This window comes from Panthera pardus, unplaced genomic scaffold (assembly GCF_024362965.1).
Source record: "Panthera pardus isolate Hobbes unplaced genomic scaffold, ASM2436296v1 HiC_scaffold_15, whole genome shotgun sequence".
Classification (NCBI taxonomy): domain Eukaryota; kingdom Metazoa; phylum Chordata; class Mammalia; order Carnivora; family Felidae; genus Panthera; species Panthera pardus.
This window is the reverse complement of record NW_026526710.1, coordinates 44872601-44896418: the sequence shown is the minus strand read 5'-3', so window position 1 is coordinate 44896418 and position 23818 is coordinate 44872601. Positions and strand designations below refer to the sequence as shown.

General features: G+C 39.1%; 1 protein-coding gene across 1 annotated transcript in view; it reads left to right on the top strand.

Annotated features, from left to right (window-relative positions):
- Window positions 1–23818, top strand: part of CDH2 (cadherin 2) — a 214852-nt gene that overhangs the window by 23949 nt on the left and 167085 nt on the right. The window contains exon 2 of the mRNA XM_019465485.2: window positions 4344–4455. Coding sequence (XP_019321030.1) covers window positions 4344–4455 — 112 coding nt within the window. The remainder of the gene's footprint in view (window positions 1–4343; window positions 4456–23818) is intronic.

The following is a 23818-nucleotide window of genomic DNA, read 5'->3' as shown; positions in this document are numbered from 1 at the left end:
TTTCCATTGGCAAATGGACACTCAGTACAAGTTTCTGGAAAGAATTGTATTGCATTTGTTCTACTTGGAAAGACTTCTTACTTAGCATCTTACTTCTTCCTCTTCCTGGATATGAGGTCTTCAGTATCTTAACACTCCTCTGAGTGAGAACCTATTTGCACACTTCTAAAATGAAGTTAACTTCACCCCCCACAAGGGGCTATTGTGAGAATTAGGTGAGATAGCAATGTTCTATAACACTATTACAGGGATTGCGGACTACAGCTCTGATGCCCATTTTTGTATGGCGAAGAATGTTTTTTACATTTTCAAATGCTTTTAAAAAATCAAAAGAAGAAAAATATTTTTGACACTTGAAACTGAAATGAAAATTAAATTTCAGTGTCTATATATAAAGTTTTATTTGAATTTATAGAGCTGTGTTCATTCATTTCCCATTGTCTATTACTGCTTTTGCATTGCAGCAGCAGAGTTGAGGAGTTTCGACAGAGATACCAAGGCTTGTCAAGCCTCAAATGTTTACATCTGACCCCTTAGAGAAGAATGTTTGCTGACCCCTACCTTATTCAAATAGTAGGAAAATGCATGTGATTCCCAAGCTCCTCTGTGCACCACAGAGAATGTTTTCAGGGAAAAGTTTCTGTCTTTGAACTTTTAGAGGCTCCTCATGGGTCCGGCAGAGTGATCTGTTAATGGTGAGGCAAAGCCACAGAGGAACTGTTTCAGTTTTCTGAAAAGTTTTCTTACTGGATGTTCCAGTGAGAGTTTGGTGGACTGTTTGAAAGGACAGTGAACTTCCCACTGCTGGGGGTGTTATAGGGTAAATTGACCCCCATTTTTCATGGGTTGCTAAAGAAGAGCGTGTCTCACTCTTGGCCCTATTGATGTCTTGGGCTGGATCATTCTCTGCGGTGGGGGCTGGCCTGTGTGTTGTATGATGAGTAGCAGCATCCCTGGCCTTTAGCCCCTAAAAGCCAGTCGCACCCTCCTCCCCAGTTGCAGCAACTGAAAATGTGTCCTTATGTTTAATAATTCTTGGAGCCCGTCTTTAAGAAAACACATTCTAGAATAACAGAATGTTATGTTATGAATCCATTTTGTCTTAGGGAAGAAGAATTTAGAAAAGTGTGGCTGTTTAAGATGAATATGAAAGTCTCATAAAGTAACATATGACCCCCATGGGTATGAATATTGGTAGTCAGCTGTTAGAAATGTGCCTTACAAACATGGTTTCAGAGATTCTCACAGCCTCCTTCTGCAGGTAGGCCCCCTTTCCTAGATGAGACTAAACAAAGAGGTTGGACAAAGGATAACATGTTGAGGACAGAAATGAAATTCCCTTCTCTGAAATAAGGTGGAGACGGAAACTCAGAAGTGAACATTCCCAGAATTACTGACGGACTTGATTCGACCTTGAGATTCCATTCCTGTGGGTTTGGATGAGGAACATGTTGCCGCTTATTCTCCCACCTTAGAGCAGATCCACCAGAAAACAAGACACTAGCAATGGAGCTAAAGAAAAGGTTGCAGTTTCCCTCTAGTCTTTAGACTTTATTGATCTCTGGGTGTTTGTGTATATACCTGCCCACTGCCCTCACCCCAATGCCCATGTTGGAATGTGACCCCTATTTACTGCACATCGCCCATTGTCTGCCTCCGTCCTGCTGCCCCTACAGAGCTCTGTTCCTACCTACCCTACGTTGGAGCCCTGCCACGGCCTCCCTCTGCAGAAGCCTGGACTGGAGGTGAACAGGCCTACCTGTAACCCATCAGTGAGGCACAGATTTACAACACCTTGGTCCATTTTATATGGTGAACTGGAGTGTTCCCTTTAGTTGTTTTGGTTAACCCAAAGCAAAAGCTTTCACTTAATGAGTGCTGCCCTTTGCCAGGTCCAGTACAAGCGCTTGGATATTTCCAGAAGGCAAGAATGAAAATACCATCCAGTGTCCCTAACCTGATGGGTGTTGGAAGCTTGACTCCTGACTTCCACTTAGTCTTTAATGTTTTCTCTTTCTTAGTATGAAATATATAGAACATACGGGATAAGTAGGGGATAATATAATTTGCACCCATGTTCCTATGCATATCTCCACATCTTGCTCTATTTGATTTAAATTCTTTTTGAAAGAAATGAATTATTACAAATAAAATCAAAGCCACTTGTATGACGCTTCCTGACATCTTTCCTATCTCGCCCTCCCCTGGGTGGGGTAGCTGCTGTCCTCAGTTTGGTGTTACCACTACATTGTGTGTTTTTATATTCCTGCTTGATGTATGTCAATAACTTCACATTATCTTTATATTAAACTTTATGTACAAAAATGGAGTCATCAATCATGCTTTAAACATTTTTTTTTTTTTGCAAGATTCATGCTGCAGAGTGCTCTGTCTCCAGTCTGAGTTTGGAATGTTGCTTAAATAGATTTCTGAACTTACCTAAAAATAATAGTCATCCCTAGGTTGATTTATAATTAAGTTTCTCTTGCAGTCTTCCATGGATGTTAAAGAAACTGTTTGTTTGGAGATGTAACCCTGGGGATAAATGTAGCTCCAATTCTTCATTCTAATGCTGTTGCATGTTTTTTGTTTGTTTGTGTGTTTGTTTGTTTGTTTGGTAGTGGGAGAATTTTGATGGACGTTTAGTTAGTCTTTAGGTCCTGCTGTTACAACCGTGCTGCAGTGAACGTGTGAGCATTCCTGCACACATTGACTGGAGCACCCATAGGAAAGTTTCCATAGGAATATACTCACCGTGTAGGCAAGGATGTATCCACAGTCATCTCTACTAGAGTTTTCCAAGTTGTGCTCCGTGGTGTCTGTGCCAGCTTCCACTAATACGTGTGTGAGGGAGTTGGCTGCTCTGGGTCCTTGACTTGATACAGTCCTTTCTTGCACATGACAAACTGAAACTGCTAATTTGAAGGGTCTGAACTAATATCTCACTGTGGCTCCTAATACTTTTTTGCGATTAAATACTGTGCAATATTGAACAAGGTTCAAATTTACTTTTTGCTTTATTTTCCCAGATCTGAAAAGAGCAGTTTAAATATTAGATTAGTGTGGGTTTTTATGGCTTTCGTATTTGCAAAACTTCTCATGCATAATCCCGGTAGTCCTTTCATGGTGAGGCTGCGCTGTATTGCTTTGACAGCTGCTTTCAGGTCTCTCTCTTTCTGGGGCTTCCCTTCCTCCTTCCTCCCAATTTCTGATTCTCCTCACCAGTGCAGATTGCTCCTAATGCTAGCCTTGCCGATACTGCAGTCCCTCCCTCTGTCGGCTTCTGGAGGCTCTTCTTCCTCCTGCATTTGGATCCCCATCACTGCAGGGTGAAGTTTCCTATAATTAATGTCGACACTGCACAAGTGCTATTGAGCGCCGTGATGATGTCAGTAGGGCTGGAAGACATAGTGAAGCTAACTTGAAGGGGTAAGTGGATAGAACTTGGTATGGTTGAGTTTTAGTCGTGTGGGTGGTTAAAGGTTATGTGATAACAGAGAGGAAGATGGCAAGAGAGACTTTCTAATTTTTTTAAAATTTTTTTAGAGTTTATTTATTTTGAGAGAAAGAGAGAGCACAAGTGGGGGAGGAGCAGAGAGAGAGAGAATCCCGCACTGTCAACACAGAGCCCAATGTGGGGCTCGAACTCATGAACTGTGAGATCATGACCTGAGACGAAACCAAGAGTCAGATGCTTAACCAACTGAGCCACTCAGGTGCCCTGAGACTTTCTAATTTTTAAGTATAAAAAGGAAACATAATTGTATTAATCTTTATTTACATTTTTAATGTATCCTTGCCAAAGTAGAGAAATATATACTTTTGATTAGTTGTTTTTTTTTCCTTGGTGCAGAATACTCTATATCCTGCAGTATGTGGTAGTTTTGTTTTTTAATTATCAGAGTATATTGAAACAAACTTCATAGCCTGGGAATTTGATGAGGATATAAAAATCTATATACTTGAATATACATGTTTCTTGAAAAGTTAAGTTGGCGGTGGTGATTTGTGGAGCCTAAAAACTATTTGGCTGTCCCCTACCCCTGGTCCACTTGATAATTCTTCAGTCACAATGACCATTTTAATGGAAATGTGTGGTCTTTAGAAGAACCTAGAATGTGTATTATTTCGATTTTACTGGACAGGACAAGTGGGATTTGTTTCTTCTACTCCAGTTATCAAAAAGATTAACCCTTTGCCCTCTACATTCTAATTGTAACTGTTCGGAAACAAAGGGGTTGTTTGTACAAGATAGCTGAAAAATCGAGGCTTTATGCCAAGTGGAATGTTTCTCGGTTGAAGGAGGTAGCAATCATTGCACACATTTTTTTCTTGTGTTGCAGGCGTCTGTAGAGGCTTCTGGTGAAATCGCATTATGCAAGACTGGATTTCCTGAAGATGTTTACAGTGCAGTCTTATCGCAGGATGTGCATGAAGGACAGCCTCTTCTCAATGGTACTATCTTAAAAGATATATTTGTACATACAGTGTCTATGCTCTTGAAACAAATTAGCCATTAAAAAGTCTCTAAATCATCTCTACTGTATAACAAGTATGAATTTTTCACAATCACTATAATGAGACTGTAGGGACTTTATTTTAGGATTACAGAAGAGCTTATGAATCTCTTATGTACATAATTGGAAGGCTCCTAATCTCTTGAAAACTTCAGAATTCTTCCATTTTTAATTTATGGTAGAAACCATTATGCAATTAATTTTTAGGTTTTTCTGCACACATTTTACTTATGTTGAAGAATACTATTTGCCAAACATGTGATTCTAATAGAGATTCTTTACAGCAAAAAATCCACTTAATATTTTGAGTTAAAGAAATACATTGTTTGTAGAAATTACTGGATAGCTAATTTAGTTGTTAACATGTGAATTTCAAATATAGACACATCTCCTATTTAAATGTGGATCAAGTTCATTGTACTTATCATGACAGTAAGTCTAGATAAAATCCGAAATAAAACTTTGAGTATCATAAACAAACTTGAAAGCCCCCCTCTTTTTTTTAATCTCTAATTGAAAGCAAATACAATTTTGGTTAGTAGTATTTTCATGGACTTATTTATCATTACATAAAATGTCATTGAAATGTGAAAGCAAAAAGAATTGATTAGTAAGTTGTATTTGAATTGTAATTCCCCCACAAATCGTGCATATCTCTAAGGCTGTTTTAGAGAGCTCTTTTTAGAAAATCCGTGCAACCTCAGCTAATTAATTTACATAAGGCTGTACCACACAGCCTTAATTGAAGTGTCTCTGCAGCACTGACAAACCTTAGTGGTGTAATACTTAAGAATACCATAGACAGAGGACTTTGAAATGTAAATGGCCTCTTGGCTACTAAGGTTCTTTAGTGCAGATTATCGTTTTATTTTCATTTCTATTCTAATGTGATTTGCTCATACCTATGTGATCTTTCTGAAGTTGATTTTTTTTTTAAAGATGTCTTTCTGTTCTTGCCTTATTACCTGGTATTTTAATGAGTAAATGTTAAATTAGTCTGTCTCAACACCGAATTGCTCATCTAATGGGTAATGGTTGACATGTTAGAGGCTTAAGTCAAATCATAATTTTACTCACTATGAGTCTTGGAGTTCTTCCACACATTTGTCATTTTCTTTAAATCTTTGAATTGTTATGTGGTATCCTAGGACCTACGGGACCTGTAAATATTATTTGAATACTGAAAACAAAATGTGTTGATCACGCTTCTCTGGAATAATTCAGCCAGAGAATAAATACCAGTGGAATTTGCTGAATTTTTGCAATTTATTTCTGAGATTCATTTTTAAATGGATAATTCTTTCTATTTGTCTCTTTTCCTTAAAGCTTGCTGAAATTTGCTAGTTACAGATCAACACACGGTCTGTCGTTAGAAACCACTGATTTAAGATGAAGTACATTGGCAGGTTGAATGGTTTTGAAAATGAAAGCCTGTTTTCTAATTATTAGATAATGCTGTTGAGGGTAGAAATTGGGCACAGTTGCCTGCCAGGGTCTTGTTAGTATAGCCTAGAAACTGGCTAGAGTTATGTGAAAGATTGAAACTGCTTTTGACTTTGTGCTCTAGCCATCACTGAGACAAGCGTGTATCATGGTCTCTGATAGAACTTCTGTGCGTTGGTATGCCCAACTGTTACCGTTGTTATCTCTTAGCCTTTTTTAAAAAACTGTTTCTCTCATGCCATACCATTACCTTTTTCCTTGTCACTCATAATTAATGCTAAAGGACACCAGTGTCTGAAAGCTTAAAACAAAGTTCAAGATATTGATTAGTAGAAAGAATGTTTTTGGGTGAGGAAGAAAATTGACACAGGCTTTTGTGAAATATCCACTTTTTTTTTTTTTTTTTTAACAAAAGTGCTGTCACCAGTGAAGTTTCCTTTGGAGAATTGTTATTTAGAAGAATTCTACATTTTTACCTTTTCTATCTTTTTGGATGTTTTAGTAGGATAATGATGGCAAGGTGCATCTATACACTGAACCTGAATACCATGCCATGGCCATGTTCATGAATTCTGTGCGCTGAAGTTCACTTACCTTACATTTACTAAATCTGAAAGGGATCTATTGCTCGGCCAACCAGAGTGATCCTTTTTGCCAGGTTTTGTGATTTATGATGTTTAAGGAAAAAAGCAATAGTCCATAAAATGCATGTAAACAGTTTTCTAAGGCATTTGCGTCCTGGCCAGTTCTACCATATTAAAGTTTACTTTAGAGTCTGAATGCTTACAGAAATCTTAACTCCTGACTCTTGATGCCTCCTTTGATTTCTTATTGATGACATTTGGGGAGAGGGGAGCAATATGTAGAGTATGGTTTCATAGGATACATCCCTGACACACCAGACCTTGTACAAAAGTTTGACATTTTGGTGTAGAGGTGTCAAATGCTGATTATTTTTCAAACAATGAAACAGCATAATCTTTGTGAAAGTGCTTGGAAAACATGAAGCATTAGACGGAGATATAAGGTGGTATTAGTCACGTTAGTGAAGCTATGTAGAAGAAACATGACAATGTAAAAGCTGGGCTGTTGTGTGGAGAGCATTCTCTTCTCCCCATCTGCCTTTTGGGTTTTTGTTGTTGTTGTTGTTGTTGTTTTTGCTGTTGTGATGAACTTTATAGAAAGATTGCACCCAATGAACTAGTTGTTTCCCTCCAGTTTCTCTCCCGGTTGTCATTGACATGTTTTCTATAAAATCATGAAGAAGACAGATGTATTTTGTGATGAACCTTTACATTTCATGTTATACCCTGTTGACTATTTCCACTCTTTTGAAGATGGTTCAGTATTTAAAAAATGACCATATAGGCCTTTGTTCTATTTTGCTAGCAAAACCAGATTTTCCTTAACTGTGCCTCTATTTTTGCACTTACAGGTTGTTTCCAATTTTTCTCTCTTACATATAGTGCTGCTATGGAGATTCTTTTTTAGAGAACTTTGATTTTTCTTTAGGGATATTTTTTAGTGGGATTTATGCTCAAAAGTAGGATTACTAGGCCAAAGGGAATGTAGACTATTGACTTTTTTTTTCTTTTTACATTTTTGTAGGACTCTTCCTTCCAAGGCTAAAAGTATGTTAGTTCTTTGCTACAGCCTCATGACCATTTAATTTTATAATATTTTTCATATTTCTGTTTCCCCTCAAGTGAAGAACATTCCTTTTTTATCCTGTGGTATTCTCTGTGTTTGCCTTTGTAAATTAGGATCAATTTTAAAATGTTGAGGGACTCATTTTTACCTTGCATTTTCCTGTTCCATTTTAAAAGCATTTATTATCAACCTCCCTCATTTTACAGATAAGCAAATTGGAGCTCAGAGAGATTATAGGCTTTTCCTATGATTATACAGCTCTTTAGATGGTTAGCTGGAGATCTGGAATTAGAACCCAGGTTTCCTGATTCCTAATTTAATTCTGATGATGGCGATGATTAACAAACAAAGCAAAACATTATGGTATAACCCAGGAAACAATGAGAGCTAACAACAGCTCGCCTAACTGGCCAGGTGTCTTGTGACAAGTTTATCTTAGACCTGGTCTTCTTTATTTCCACTCGCCTCCGTGACTTATGTGTTACTAGACATATTTGGGAATTGGTGACTATAAGGCAAACAAAGCCCCCATAATTAAAAAATTCACTTCAGTTATTGTCACCATTGTCACCACCATATTGTCACCATTGTCACCATTGTCACCACCAATACATATTGGTATTTTGCACACACCTGTTTACGAGCAGAAAAATTTAGGGCTTTGGAAAATAATATTTAGTCTTTAATATTTAACTTCTCCTCCGCTGAACTAGAAAAATCTCTTGTGGTATCACATTACCCGGAAATAAAATAACTGCAATCATAAATTTTCATTTTGTCCCCAGCAGAGTATCTGACACTATGAAATAACCACCCCATGACATTACAGAGAGGAAGCAGGCTGTTTTTAGTATGGATGTCAAGAGTGATTTTCCTGTGTGTTGTGCATTGGTGGTCTGCATGTTTCGACATTTCACTAAGTAAACTCCTCCAACTCTGGTCAACATAAATAGCAACCTGCAATTACCGAGAATATTTTCAGTAATCCATTTATACTCACCAACTCTGGGCAGGACATGATGATTATTTTCAAGTGGAGGGAATTTGATTTAGATTAGTTTACTTACTGATTGAGGCTTGTCTGCATTAACATGCTCTGAGGAAGCTGTAATGTATGGTATCTTTAGATAACGGTACTAAAATACTTTTTATTAGTTTAGCAGGGCTTTGCAACTGCACTACTCTTTTAATAACGTGAGTATTTTTGTATGATATGTGTTACTGAATGGGGAAGCCATCTTTATTTCAAGTAGTTTGCTGTGTTTGAGGCTTGTGTTGAATTGTTATGAAAACCTAGGCGCTGTTTTAATTTTTTTTTTAATTTTGGTACATATTTTTTTGTTATTGAATGTGAAGATGTTTTTAAATATTTGAAAGGTAGGCTTATAAATATCTTATTTATAAAGTGGACCAGTCCCTTGAACTTAGATTTCCAATGGTTGTGGGAAAAGGCACTAAGTACTGAGATTGTTCTCTGGGATATTATGATAAACTCCAAGGAGCTACAGATGAAATGCAGCCACGTAGATTGTTAGGGGTGGGGACCTTGTTTTAATACCATGTGGCGGTAATAAGATCAACGTAAGAACTAAGAAATTTCATCCTTGTCTTCATCATATCATTTGGACTTTATTTAATACTTGGAATTTTTAATATCCCTTTTGATGTATTTTAGATCCATCTTAATGTTATGCTGCAAACCAAGATAAGCCAGTTTGGGTGGTCACTTTTTTTTTTTTTTTTTTAAATCCTTTACAGTTATTTATAATCTTCAGTAATTTAGAGTAGCTGAGGCCTACTGTCTCAAACTTGCAACTAGGACTGTGTTAAAGAAAGTAAGTCACAGTTCACATATGCAAACACGCTGGCAAGCAGGCACCCAAATGGTTTAAAATCTGTCGTCCTAGGAGCAGAGAGCCCCTTTCTCACTGTCCTTTTAGGCTCTTGAGTAAGCATCTAGAGAGGAGTAGAAAATATACATGAGAAATAAGTAAAATTTACTGTATGTTAGATGGTGTAAATGCTATGGAGAAAAATAATGCAGAGAAGGGAAATAGGGAGAATGTGTGGTTCTGCAGTTTAAATAGGGTGCTTAAGGGGAGGCATCACTGCATAGAAGATAGTTGAGTAAGAACTGTTGTTGGAGATGCTCCTAGAACTATAGCTATCTGGGAAAGAGCATTCAAACTAGAGCAAACATCAAGTGCAAAGGCCCTGAGGCAGGAGTGTTTTTAGAATGTTGGCGAAGCAGCGAGGAGCCTGTTGTGATCTGTTTGTGGAGAGAGGAAAGGACTGAGCAGTAGAAGGTGAGGTCAGAGGAGGTTAGACCAGGTATGGGTCACATTGGGTAGGGCCTTGTTGACCACTGTAAGGACTTTGGCTTTGACTATAAGGATATAAAAAACTATTGGCTTTTAGCCCAGGAAAGACATGATCTGACTGACAAAATAGCATCATTCTGGCTATTGTGCTGAGAAAAAACAAAGGGGATAGGTGGGAACAAGAAGACCACTTAGGAGACTAGTAATGTCAGTGAGAGAAGATGGTGTCTTGGACCAATGGGGTAGCACTGGAGTTAGGAGAAGGGGTTGGATTCTGAATATTTTTTTTTATTTTTTTTATGTTTAATTTTTCAAAAATGTCTATTTTTGAGAGAGAGAGAGAGAGAGAGAGAGAGAGAGAGAGAGAGGGATAGAAAGAGCATGAGCAGAGGAGGGACAGAGAGAGAGAGGGAGACATAGAATCTGAAGCAGGCTCCAGGCTCTGAGCTGTCAGCACAGAGCCCAAAGCGGGGCTCAGACTCACAGACTGTTGAGATCATGACCTGAGCCGAAGTCAGATGTTTAAACAACTGAGCCACCCAGGCGCCCCCTGAATACCTTTTTTAAAATGTGTTTTTATTTATTATTTTGAGAGTGAGAGTGAAAGAGCACATGCGAGCGAGGGAACGGACACAGAGAGAGGAGAGACAGAATCCTGAACAGGCTCCATGGAGCCCAATGCAGGGCTCCATTCCATGGCCTGAGCTGAAATCAAGAGTCAGACACTTAACCGACTGAGCCACCCAGTGTCCCTCAGATTCTGAATATTTTTAAAAATAATTTATTGGTGTGAAATTAATATAAACTAAAATTAGCCATTTTATTTATTTTTATTTTCATTTATTTATTTATTTATTTATTTATTTATACATACATTTATTTATTTTTGAGAGACAGAGAGAGACAGAGCGTGAGCAGGGGAGGGGCAGAGAGAGAGGGAGACACAGAATCAGAAGCAGGTTCCAGGCTCCGAGCTGTCAGCACAGAGCCCGACACGGGGCCAGAACCCGCGAACCGCGAGATCATGACCTGAGCCGACGTCAGATGCTCAACCGACTGAGCCACCCAGGCGCCCCTAAAATTAGCCATTTTAAAGCGAATCATTTAATGGAACTTAATACATTACAATGTTTTGCAGCCACCACCTGTGTCTAGTTCCAAATCATTTTCATCACTCCAAAGTAAAACCCCTTATCCATGAAGCATTTTCTCCCAACAACTTCCTCCCTGACCCAGTTCCTTAAACCTTTTGTTATCTGGCTTTTTTCACGTAGTGTAATGTTTTGGAGGTTCATCCACAACACAGCATGTGTCAGTAGGACTTCCTTATTATGGCCAAATAGTACTCCCTTATATGTATGTATGTACGTGTATGATTTACAGTCTGTCTCTAAACTACGTAACTATTTACTCATTCATTAGTTGGGCTTTCGGGATGTTTTCACCTCTTGGCTATTGTGATTAGAGCTAGTGTGAGTATGTGTATACATATGGGGTTTTTTTGTTTGTTTTGTTTTGTTTTGAGTACCTGTTTTCAGTTCTTTGGGGTATATACCTGGGAGTGGAATTGAAGGGTTATATGGTAATTCTGTGTTTAACTTTTTGGGGAACTGCCAAACTATTTTGCATAGCACCTGCACCATTTTGCATGGCCACTAGCAAATACACCAGGATTCTGGGTTTTGTACATCCTTACCAAAACTTCTTATTTTCCATTTGTTTCGACTGTAGCCATCCTAGTGGGCGTGAAGCGGTACCTCTTTCTGATTTTGATTTGCATTTCCCTAAGGACTGCTGATGTTGAGCTCCTTTTCGTGGGTATCATTTGGGTGTGTTCTTTGGAGGAATGTCTATTCAAGTCCTTTGCCCATTTTCAAATTGGATTGTTTTCTGTCTTTGAGTTGTCAGAGTTCTTTATATATTCTGGATACTAGACCCTCAATAGATACATGATTTGCAAGTATTTTCTCCCATTCTCTAGGTTTTTTCACTTTCTTGATAATGTCCTTTTATGCACAGAAGTGTTTAACTTTAATGAAGTCCATTTTTTTTTCTCTTGTTGCTCTTGCTTTTTGTGTCATTTCTTAAGAATCCACTGCAAAATCCAAGGTCATAAAGATTTGCTCCCGTGTTTTTTTCTAAGATTTTTATGGTCTTAGCTCTTACGTTCATGTCATTGACCCATTTTGCGTTAATTTTTGTATGTGGTGTGAGATTAGAAGTCCTAGTTTATTTGGATCTCTTTTGGAACTCTTGCCAGTAGAGCTGGCAAGAGTTGATGGCTTGGGTGAGTGGTGGGGAAACAGAGTCAAGGATGACTCTGTGATATTTTGTCTGAACCCTGGGAAGGATGTTAGCCACTGTGATGTGGAAGATCAGGAATTTGGTTTGAATCTGTGGAGATGAATGTCAGAGATGTCAGGGGGATATTTAGATGTAGGTTTGGGGTTCAGTGGAGTTAGCTAGGCTGCAGCATGGGGAGTCCTAAGTGTGTAAATGGTAAGTAGAGCCAAGACCCAGGCTGAACTCACTAAGGATCCCCGTGTGAGGAGGAGAAAACCAAGGAAAGTAAAGAAATGGTTTCATATCAAGAATTTGAGCACTCCAGTGTTAGGAAGTCAGGATGAAGAGGCAGAGTGGAGACTGAGAGTGACCAGGGAGGTAGGATAAAAATCAGGGAGGTGTGGTGTCATGTGAGGCACGTGAGGAAATGTTTTAAAGGGAGGGCTTGATCATCTGCGTCTGATGCTACTGTGAAGGATCAACTTGGATGAGGACTGAGAATTCACCATTGGTTCTGCAACATGGAGTAACTGGGGTCTTCAATTTGGGCGTGGTCAACAGTCAGGTGGAGGCAGGATGCTGGATACAGATTGAGTTTTCCTTTAAAAGGAAGAAGAGAAGTTGGGTGGTGGTTGGAGAAAAAAGCAGGGTCAACCGAGGATATTCTTTTTACAGAAGGGAGTGACAGGTTTGCAAAGGGACAGCACAGACTCCAGTAGTGAGGGGAATGGCGATGGTGCAGAAGAGAGGAGCTAATTGCTAGGACAATGTCACGGAGCAGACAAGAGAAATGAGATCAAGTGGGACTTAGAAACCTGTGTTGATGACGAGCTCCACAGATGTTTTTATGTACCTGCATTTGGGAACCACTCTAACACATTCTGTTGAGTCACTCCTAAAATGGTTTAAAATCCTTCATTTCAGCTTGATGATTTCATGTCAGCAGAAGGCTTGCTCTACAGAAATGGCAGATAGGATAAAAATGAAACCCTTGTGGTGTTCGATGATGTAAACAGTGTTTTCATTGCTGTAGCATCCTTGACAGATGGTTATCCAGTTTCTGCAAGAATACCACTGCTGCTCCCTCCCCCCCACATGAGGAGGAGATCACTCCCTTACAAAGTCTGCTCTGTCTTTGGAGAGCTCTAACTGTTAAAAAGTGGTTTCTTAAAAAGTTTAACTGGAGCATATGTTCCTAAAATTTTTACCCACTGGTGCCTGTCTCATCTTTTGGCATCATACAGACCAGCAAGTGTATTCTCTTATGCTCCCAGGTCATTTATTTCATCTTTTTTTTTTCATTCAATGAGTATTTTTGCACATTTGTCATCTGTCAGGCCCTTTTCAAGGATCAAGCAGCAGTGGTCAACAAGACAGGAGAAATCCCTGTAATCCGAACTTAACACGTAGAGATGCTTCACGTATCTAAACACAATCACCTTGGTTCCTTAGATCTTCTCTGCCACAGGCTGAACATCAGATGGTTTCCTCAGTGGTGCTCAAGCATCCTGGTCTACTTGTTCTTTTCAATAGAGGAAACTGAACTCAGATCTTCCGTGCCCTGCCCTGTCTTCCTGCCTTTGATGTGGATGCGGCCCTTCCAGTGCAGCCCAAGGTGGCCTTGGCATTGTTTCCTGCTGCATCGTTCTGTTGGCCCCTGTTAAGCCTGTGGTTAACTAAAACTCTGGGGTGTTTTTCAGATGAACTGCTTACCATCTTGCACTTGTAAAAATTGATTTTTGCACTCAAATGTTAGACCTATAAGTTGATTCTTTTTTCAAAAAAGCCCTCGTTTCAACATCATCTGGAGACCCCACTGGCAACCCAAACACATAGTAGCCTCAGAAATCAATGCCAGTACTTACTTTAAATCCTCATCTGAACAAAGGGTGTACAGTAACATCTACAAGTTTTTAGGTGACATATGCTGCCAGATCGATGGAGTAAACCGTACCCCCCGCCCCCCCACACACTTTAAATTGTTAAATGACCAAAAAGTGGTTGATGAGTTTCAGCCTACAGCAACTTCAAGAGACATGTTAAGACTATAGTTCAGTTCATGGCCTATAATTTTCTTAAATAAGATTTCTTAACATCAGGCAATGGAGAAAAGACCTATTGCAGATGTATGAAGGTATAAATAACAAGGGATTTAGATCATCCCAGTTACTGCTTCAGATTCCTGCAGAAAAATGAATTTCATTAACTTTAACAAAAAAGTAAAAAATCATCTGTTTTCAAGAATGCATATATCTTTTAAAGCATATCTAAGTTGTTACAAAGTCTCTACTTCACCTTGAGAATTTTTATGTCAGTCAATGATTGTCCCCTAAACTTCTAGAACATAGAACAAAGGTGAATCCATTATGATGAATCCATTACATTTTCAAATTGAGGATTTTGTTTGTTTTTGTTTTTTTGCTTTTGGTAGGGGAGGCCTTCAATAACTTTATATTTTGAATCCTGTCTCTGCAGGAATTTAAAGTTTGCTTCTTTAATTGTTCCTTATTGAATCTTTCATAGATCACTCTGGTTGGGATTTGCCCACTTGTAAGGGAAAGTCACTGTCACCTTGACCTATTATTTTTTCTTCTTCAATGTGGATGAGGTTTGTTTCATGGGTACTTTACTGTCGTTCTGAAAAAAAAATTTCTTTTAGTCTTTTTTTTCCCAAGTGGAATCATCTTTGATGCTAATATTCAATATCTGAGCTGTACCAAGAATGAAATTGAGGGGAGCCTGGGTGGTTCAGTTGGTTGAGCGTCTGACTTCAGCTCAGGTCATGATTTCACGGTTTGTGAGTTCAAGCCCCACATCGGGCTCTCTGCTGTCAGGGCAGAGCCCACTTTGGATACTCTGTCCCCTTCTCTCTCTCTCCCTCTCTCTCAGCCCCTCCCCCACTCATGCTCTGTCTCTCAAAACTAAATAAATATTAAAAAAGAAAAAGAATGAAATTGAGAATGCCAGCCACTTGAAGATGTGTGTCCTTACACCTGAACATACATGCCCGGTGCCTCCCTGTAGGAGCAGATCGTACTTTAGGACAGTGCATCATTTCAACTCATTTTGAGATTTCCGGTAGTATGAGGGGGTATCCTTTTAACAATTGAACTCATCAGATTTTAATCACGTTGCCTATTAAATTGACTGTGACATGCTTCTGTCCTATTTATATGCTTTTATTGTTTCCAATTTAACTTTTGTTCCTAGTGTCTATATTCAAATGTACAGGAAATAACTCTTCCAGAGTGCCCTTGTTTTAACTTTTTTTTTTAAAGCCAGTATCCTTGGTTTTCACATTTTGGGGTGCTTGAGAGTTGCCCTGAGGGGAGCTTGTTGAAGTACAGATTCCTGAGACCTACCCCAGACTTTAAGGTCTCAGTCCTAAGAACATGCATTGCTACAAGTGAACTCCAAGTGATTCTATAAAGGTGGTTTTCACCAAACTTACACAATTGGGTTTAGTATGTATTTCCATGACAGAAACACAGATCAGATGGATTTTTAGAGATCGTATACTTTGGAAGTGGTCCATTACCTCTTCTTTCTTGTTTGTTTGTTTTGTTTTGTTTATATAGAAGCATACTTTCTGTCTTTGGACAAATATTACCTGCATTTAGAATAAACATTGACTGGGGTGCCTGGCTGGCTTGGTCAGTTAAGCATCCAGCTCTTGATTTTGGCTCAGGTCATGATCTTGCAGTTTCTGAGTACGAGCCCACTGACAGGGCAGAACCTGCTTGGGATTCTTGTCTTTCTCTCCCTCTCTGTCTGCTCCTCCCCCCCCACCCCCTCAAAATAAATAAACTTAAAAAAATAAAATGGACATTGATGAAACCTTTGTTTATGTTAATGATTGATCAGAATATATCTTTATACACTATTATTACATTTTTGTTTGTTTTTAAACATCTTAACATTTATTTCACCAGATGCTCAAGTAAGGAGACTAGTAAATTCTAATATAAGTGTGAATAAATGGAGTAAGATTCTGTACTTATCTGGTTAAAAAAATTATGGAAAAGAAAATGGCTCATAAGTTCTACTTTCGGGTAATTCCTAGCGCTGAAATCTTCTTTCTCTCTCCTTCAATTACTGATATCATGATTTAACGAAGGTCATTCTTTTCTGAGGGGAAGCACCAATATACTGCATTTGATTTTCCTCTGACATCAACTAGCCTTCCTACTGTTCTCCTTTTACATTGGCATTTGACTTTGTTTTGCAGTTTGTTGAATTCCATTTTAAAATGCTACAAACAAGGGCCAGTGCATTATTACTTGGTCTTTTATTTCAGAGACCCACTTTTTTTTATTTAAAATTTTTTAATGTTTATTTATATTTGAAAGAGAGAGAGAGACAAAGCGCAAATCGGGAAGGGACAGAGAGAGGGAGACACAGAATCTGAAACAGGCTCCAGGCTCCGAGCTGTCGGCACAGAGCCCGACGCGGGGCTCGAATTCACGAACCGAACGGTGAGACCATGACCTGAGCCGATGTCGGACACTTAACAGAATGAGCCACACAGACGCCCCCAGAAACTCACTTTAAATTAACTATTCCAGATTAGCAGGTATTAGCATTTAAGAAAGTATTGATATGGAAGTTTTTAGAGCTTCGGAAGTCTTTGTGTTCTATACGTTTATTCAGCAAATATTTGGTTTCTGGCGTGTGTAAGGAAGTCACTGTGCATTGCCTTGGAAAATGTCAGTGTGCAGCTAACACTTACTAGTGTTAGTAAGTAACTTACTAGTGGGGAAAATAGTCACAATCTGTGGGAATCATTTAAGTTATTAACTGTTTCTGCGTAGAATCTCTGTGCGGTTTTAAAGGCCAAAAGGAATGGGCCACCTTTGTGAAATGATCAGGGAAAAATCTCAACGGAGCTGAATACTTATTCTCCTAATTCCTTGGTGAAATTAAATCTTGTGGATTTTCACATTATGTGTCTATGTAATTATTCCTTCAGTTCCGTCACTTAGATCTGCTATGGCATCTTTTGTTGACTTGTCATCTACTCTGTTGATGCTGAAGACATTTAGTAAAGCATCTTGTTGCATTTATGCATAGGAAAATGGTCCCTTATGAGGTAATTTCACACTAACTACTCAAACTGATAAAGCTCTAGTATAGTGTTATTGCTAATGGTTAGCAAATTAGCCAATAGCATGAGTCCTCAGTCCATATTAGTGCCCCAGTGTCAGAGGTTTGATTGTCTTCCATTTCTTTGTTTTTCTTCTGTTTTTTTAATGTTTACTTATTTTTGAGAGAGAGAGAGAGGCAGAGTGTGAGTGGAGGAGGGGCATAGAGAGGGGGACACAGAATCTGAAGCAGGCTGCAGGCTCTGAGCTGTCAGCACAGAGCCCAACGTGGGGCTCGAACTCACAACTGGTGAGATCATGACCTGAGCCAAAGTCGGACGCTTAACCGGCTGAGCCATCCAGGTGCCCTGATAGTCTTCCATTTCAGTGTCCTAATTGTTTAATGCATCTCAAATAATAATTATAATTAATCATTTTTCAGGCAGCCTAAATAAACTAGGCAATTAAGAACAGATGCATCCTTTGTTTGGCGGGTTATTCATAATGATGTCTAGTGATTTCAACATGGACATTTCAGCAGCGCTACACTGAGATTTGTAAGAATCACCTTACCTTTGGCATTCACGTTGTTTTTTTATAAGTACGTTATTTTGCATAGCCTTTCATACATACTTCTTCAGAAGTTTAGGAAATTTTATCTAGCTGCTGCAAACTCTGAGTCAAGTAGGACAAGGGCGTGCAGTGGGGGTGTGGGGGCATTTCTGTTTTCACATAATGAAACTGAGTTCACAGAGGTGAAGTGATTCACTCAGACTTGTAAGATTAAAAAGTGGCTGCATGTGGTCTGGATATTGTCTTCTGATTTCTGTCCATTGTACGGTCCTTTTCTTCCAGCCCTTGAGGTCAGTGCTTCTTATAAAGACTGGTTCAGATGAAGCATTTCATGTACCTTCAACTTCTCATACCCCACTTGCTAGTACTCTCTTACTTGTCTGGAGTATTAAAATTCGTGCTGCCAGTACATGTACATTTATTTGATCAGTCTTTTTTTTTCCCCCTCAAGAATGATTACAAAACCTTGCTCAGTTTCCTTGAGGTATTAGTAAGTGCACCTAGAAATCTTTTTTTCTACCCTTTTGGACTCTGGACATTCTACCCTAAATACTCCTATGCCATGAATATTTTCTACTCAAGAAATAGCAGTTCATTTCTATGGAGGGTGATAGAAGACGAATGTTGCCCTTGTGAAATAGCATCTTGGTTTTGCCAGACACAGTGGCCAACAGTTAATTCAACATAGATATGGAGATGATGCCTCTTGTTTGCCCCAATACTTGTGAAGTGAAGACCTAGTCTGTGAGAACACTAGGAAGAACCAGAACCAGAAGGCTGCATACAAATAAGTGATTTCATGGTTCTGGGGTTCCTGAGTGGCTCAGTTGGTTGAGTGTCCAACTTTGGCTCTGGTTGTGATCTTACAGTTTGTGAGTTAAAGCCCCGCATGGGGCTCTCTGCTTTCACCACAGAGCCTGCTTCAAATCCTCTGTCCCCCTTTCTCTGCCTCTCCCCCACTTTCACTCTTTCAAAAATAAATCAACATTTGAAAAGGGGAGATTTCATGGCTGAATAACGATACTTTTTTTTTTTTAATTTATCAATTGACTGTATATACCAGGTCCTTAATAAAATGGTGGGGCAAAAGTAGTAATATAGTGTTATAGGTAAGGAAATTCAGAGGTAAGCAGTTTTAACGTGATTTGCCCAAGGCATACTTAGCAAGTAGTGGTACCAAGAGTTGAACCCAGGTCTGTGTGATTTCCATTCCTCTGCTCTTCCTGATATACCATGCTGTCTTCATGGAGTGTGCCTGAAAATTCGGGTCAGTGAAGGACCAGCTCTGACAGGGATGACTCATTGAGCGACACTTTGGAGAAATTTAGATAGATAAGGAAGAAAGATGGATAAGAAGTATGTGTGTGGATTGACATGAGAGGAAGATTTTTATTGGAAATTAGTTCCCTAAAACGTACACTGATGGGGCCAAGTCTTGAAGGTCCTGGAGTGCCAGATTGAGGGATTGAGTTGGCTGATGAGGTGAGAGTTATACACAACTGGGAAGGAGAAGTAGGCAATTAGGGATTCTAGAGAGGACATTATGGATAAAGCTGACTTAAAAGGCCTTAAAAAGTAGGTGAATAATATTTTATGTGAAGTCAGTTATGTAATAGACATCATGGTGTCCTTCTCTGAGATTCCTTCCTCAATTACTCCTTGGATATCTACTCCTGGAAACCCCACACAATTCATAACTGTAGGAAAAGCTTAATCCATCTCTGGTTCTGGGAAGAGGCATCATAGTCCTCATCCTCTGACCGCAGTGGAACTCTTTGGAACAGTGAGCTCCAGTTTAAAGAAATACTGTTCCTCTCAATCTGTCTGTGTCTGCCCCCTTATTCCCCCTGCTCCCCTAGCTGCATCCCTTTTTCCTCCACAGTTCTCACGCTCCCCGGATGGGGAGGAAATAATGTCAAGGTTCTTGTTAGCCATCCATTTCCAGGAAGACTGGAGAGAAGAAAGGAAACCTGGATGCAGTTACTGAACAGCTGAATTAATATAATCCAGACCTTTTCCTATTCCGGGGCTTCTGGTCATGTTAGCTGATAAGCCCCATCGATTGTGTAAGGCAGCATGAGATGAGTTTTCTGTTATGGGCAGTGAGTTGCATCCCAGCTGATAGTGGGTTATACTGAAGGTCTCAGTCAGGATGGGAGCACAGACTTCATAACTTGGGAGAATGTCATTATGGCCAGAAAGGGGAACTATCAAGGTAGAGAAATGAAAGGTATTGCTTTGCTCAGAGGTTTGTGGTTTTCTGCCATGGGACCCGAGATAGTGGTCATCTCTGTGAGGTGGAGACTGTGTCACTTATTTATCCAGTACCCCCAGTGCCTAGCACAATGCCTGACAGATCCTGGCCATAACACTAGTTGACAGATGAAAGGAATGAATGAATGCGAACAATAGTTTGGAGATTTACTAACAAAGAGGAAATGAGGTCAAGGAGAGTATAATCTATTGCAGGGAATAATATGGAAATTAAAAGAAAAATGAAGTGCTTAGTAATTTAGAAAGGTAAAAATGAGATGATAGTGTGTGAATTGGTGGAAAGTATTTGGATAAAAGGAAATTTTAACGAGGCTGTAGATTCACACTGTTTTAGGCTATAAAAAACTGCCTTGGGAACAATTTCTGTATCCTTAATTTTTTTCTCTCTCTAAATGGACCATTTTTTTTTCCAAATGTGTTCCAAAATATTTTGATTTTCTTATAAGAATATATTATAAGATAGAACAGAAAGAAAAATTAAGGGCTTTTTCTAGGTCAGATCTTAATAGAAAATCACCATGGCAGTGATTGATGTTGCTATGTGCAGATTCTATCAAAGTGTTCCTGTAACTTGCCTAGGTGGGAAGTGAGGTGCTGTCATTAAAAACGCACAGTGTGCTTTCATAGGGACCTTGCTATGATCATCTCACTCCTGTGGCCTCTTTTCTTACAAAATAGGGATTCAAAAGTCTTTCGGAGTGTTAGATTTTTAAAAATTGAGAGAAAATTCATTCTCTGAGAAATTTTTTTCTGTAGTCCATTTGGAATGCTGTAACAGAATACCATAGACTGACTTATAAACAACAGAAATGTATTTCTCACTGTTCTGGAGGCTGGGAAGTCAGAGGTCAAGTCAGAGGTGAGGGCCTCCTTCCTGGTTCATAGACAGCTGTCTTATCCACTCTGTCCTTACATGGTGTAAGAGACAAAGGAACTCACCATTATTTTTTTTTTTTTTAATTTAAGGACACTAATCCCCTCATGGGGGCTCCACCCTCATGACCTAACCATCTCCTAAAAACGCCCCTTCCAAATGTCATGTATCAGGGAATAGGTTTCAACATAAGAATTTTGGGTGGCCACAAGTATTCAGTCTATGGCAAATTCCTAGCAGAAAACATACATTTTAGTACTTTTGAAAGAAATGATGATTATATAACACTAGATAACATGAAAAAGGGAGAAGAAACTTAAAAGGAAATTATCACTGTCAAATACCGGAGAATTTAGAATATCTTATTTGAGCTATTTTGTGTAGGTCATTCTGTCAACAAATTAGATGGTATTTATTGGTCCAAAGAGACATTTGCTTTCTCAGGGGCACCTGGCTGGCTCGATCGGTGGAGCATGACACTCTTGGTCTAGGGGTTGTGAGTTAAAGCCCCATGTTGGGTGTAGAGATTGCTTAAAAAAATAAAATCTTTAAAGCAAACAAACAAACAAAACAAAACAAAACAAAACAAAACCAACACAAAATGACATTTGCTTTCTCAGAATTTTGGACTTTTTTTTTTTTTTTTTTGGTTATACGTCTGGTTAGCTTAGAAAATGGTGTAAAGGGCTGTTTTTAAAGGTAAAGATTCCAGGAGCATCCGACTTCGGCTCAGGTCATGATCTCACAGTTTGTGGGTTCGAGCCACGTGTCAGGCTCTGTATTGGCAGCTCAGAGCCTGGAGCCTGCTTTGGATTCTGTGTCTCCCTCTCTCTCTGCCCCTTCCCCACTCGTACTCGCTCACTCGTGCGCTCTCTCTCTCTCTCTCAAAATAAACAACATTAAAAAAAGTAAAGATTCCATTGAATGGATGACTGTGTATGCCCATATATGTGTCTGATCGTAAATTTTTAATTAATTCTTAAAGGGAGCTCATCGAAATGTGGGGATTATTGAAGTCTCAGCTTCCCATGGAAATTTAATTATTTCACTATTCTGGAGAAGTCGTTGCTCTCACAGTCAAATTCCACTTTGGAAGGTATTGGCAGCAGTACAGCTCTCTGCGCCCCAAAGGAGGTAACACAATTTTAGACTTTAGTCACTGGGGACGGAGCCCAAATCCTCTCCGAAGGGGCTCCCTAGAAGAGGCCTGCTCAGCTGTTACGCTCACATCTTGAAGCTCTCTGCTGTCTCAGGACTTTTGCCAATTAATTCTGCCTTATACACCTTAGCTAGGCTTGGTGTGATTACTTCACAGGTGTCCTACTTGGCGGGGGGGGGGCGGCGGGGGGCAGGTATATACCTAACCTGTTAGAGCACTGGCTTTCAGATTGTTAGGACTGGGAAACATTGCCACAAATGTGTTTCACATTATGATTCTGTATTTACATATGTATGTGTGTATGTATGTATGTATGAATGTATGTGGGGACGTATACACACACACACACACACACACACACACACACACACACACACACACATATGTATATGTCACAAGACCATACACTTACTCTTGACTGTGATGTATTCCATTTTCCATTTCATTTCAGATGATACTAATAATCTTTTGTTATACCTGCACTTTGAAAAGCATTGCATTTACCCTGCATCCTAGGATAGAGGAGGTCCTCAGCCTCAGAGTCTCCAGAAATGTTTCTGTCTCTTTTCCAGCAGAAATGGGTCTCTGATGACTGGCTATGATGTGCCTACCAGTGTCCATGGTCCCTCTGTTAGTGTTAATACAATGCAAAATGTTCATAAGGCTTCTAACTGATTTTATGTATTGGAATAACTAACTTTATTTATTGGGCACTGTGTACAGATATGCCAGCGGTTTTGTGTGTGTATGTGTGAATTAGCACGTGTGTGCCTCATAGTCATCTGTTAGGCGTGAGCACTGTGATTGTATATGTATTTTACCAATGGAAGGAGAGGTTTATTATTCTGCCACAGAAGTAGCAGAGCAGGGACACTGTGCTTGATACCACATTATTCCAAAAATTCCGCTTTCTGACCTAATAATAGTTTTCTTATGAAACTCTAAGTGTCCTAAAAATGGGTAATAAGAAAGTTATGTAAATTATGATGACTGACATACAGAGTCATCATTCGGTTTTCATAGTTAATACTTTTGTGGCCAGAACTGGAGTCTTAATTGATGTCCATCTGTTTTACAAATCACTGGCCGGACTTGGATTAAGAAAAATCAAGTTTTGATATATTATTTTCAGTTTATGCTTATCAAAGACATCAAGGCCAACTTCTTTCACATATTCTTTTTTCTTTCACGTTTTTGTGATAATTACCACACTTAAAGTGTATTTGCTTAAGTTTTACATAGTTTTTTAAAATGCATGTAGTTATGTTTTGTTTGTGAATTTAAAATCTTGACAGCTGTGACTTAAAAGTATTAAAGTGATGGAAGTAAATTCTTTTTAAAAGAAAAATATCTGCATGTTAGGAATATGCCAGTTTGGACTCAAGGATGTTTTGAAAGGCAAATTATAATTTTCAGTGGAGTAGCTGTCACCTAGATCACACAATGGCAATCCCAAGGTCTGTCTGCAGGTAAAAGGGACAATAATCACATAATGTATAATGCCTAGTTGTTTCGAGTGAAAGATACATATGAAACCGGTATGTAAGAGGCTGATGTCATTAGAGATTATGGGTTGACCTATCCAGTGCGGGCTGCATGTGAAATTAGTTTACAGATTATGTATTTACTTTCAAATATAAGCA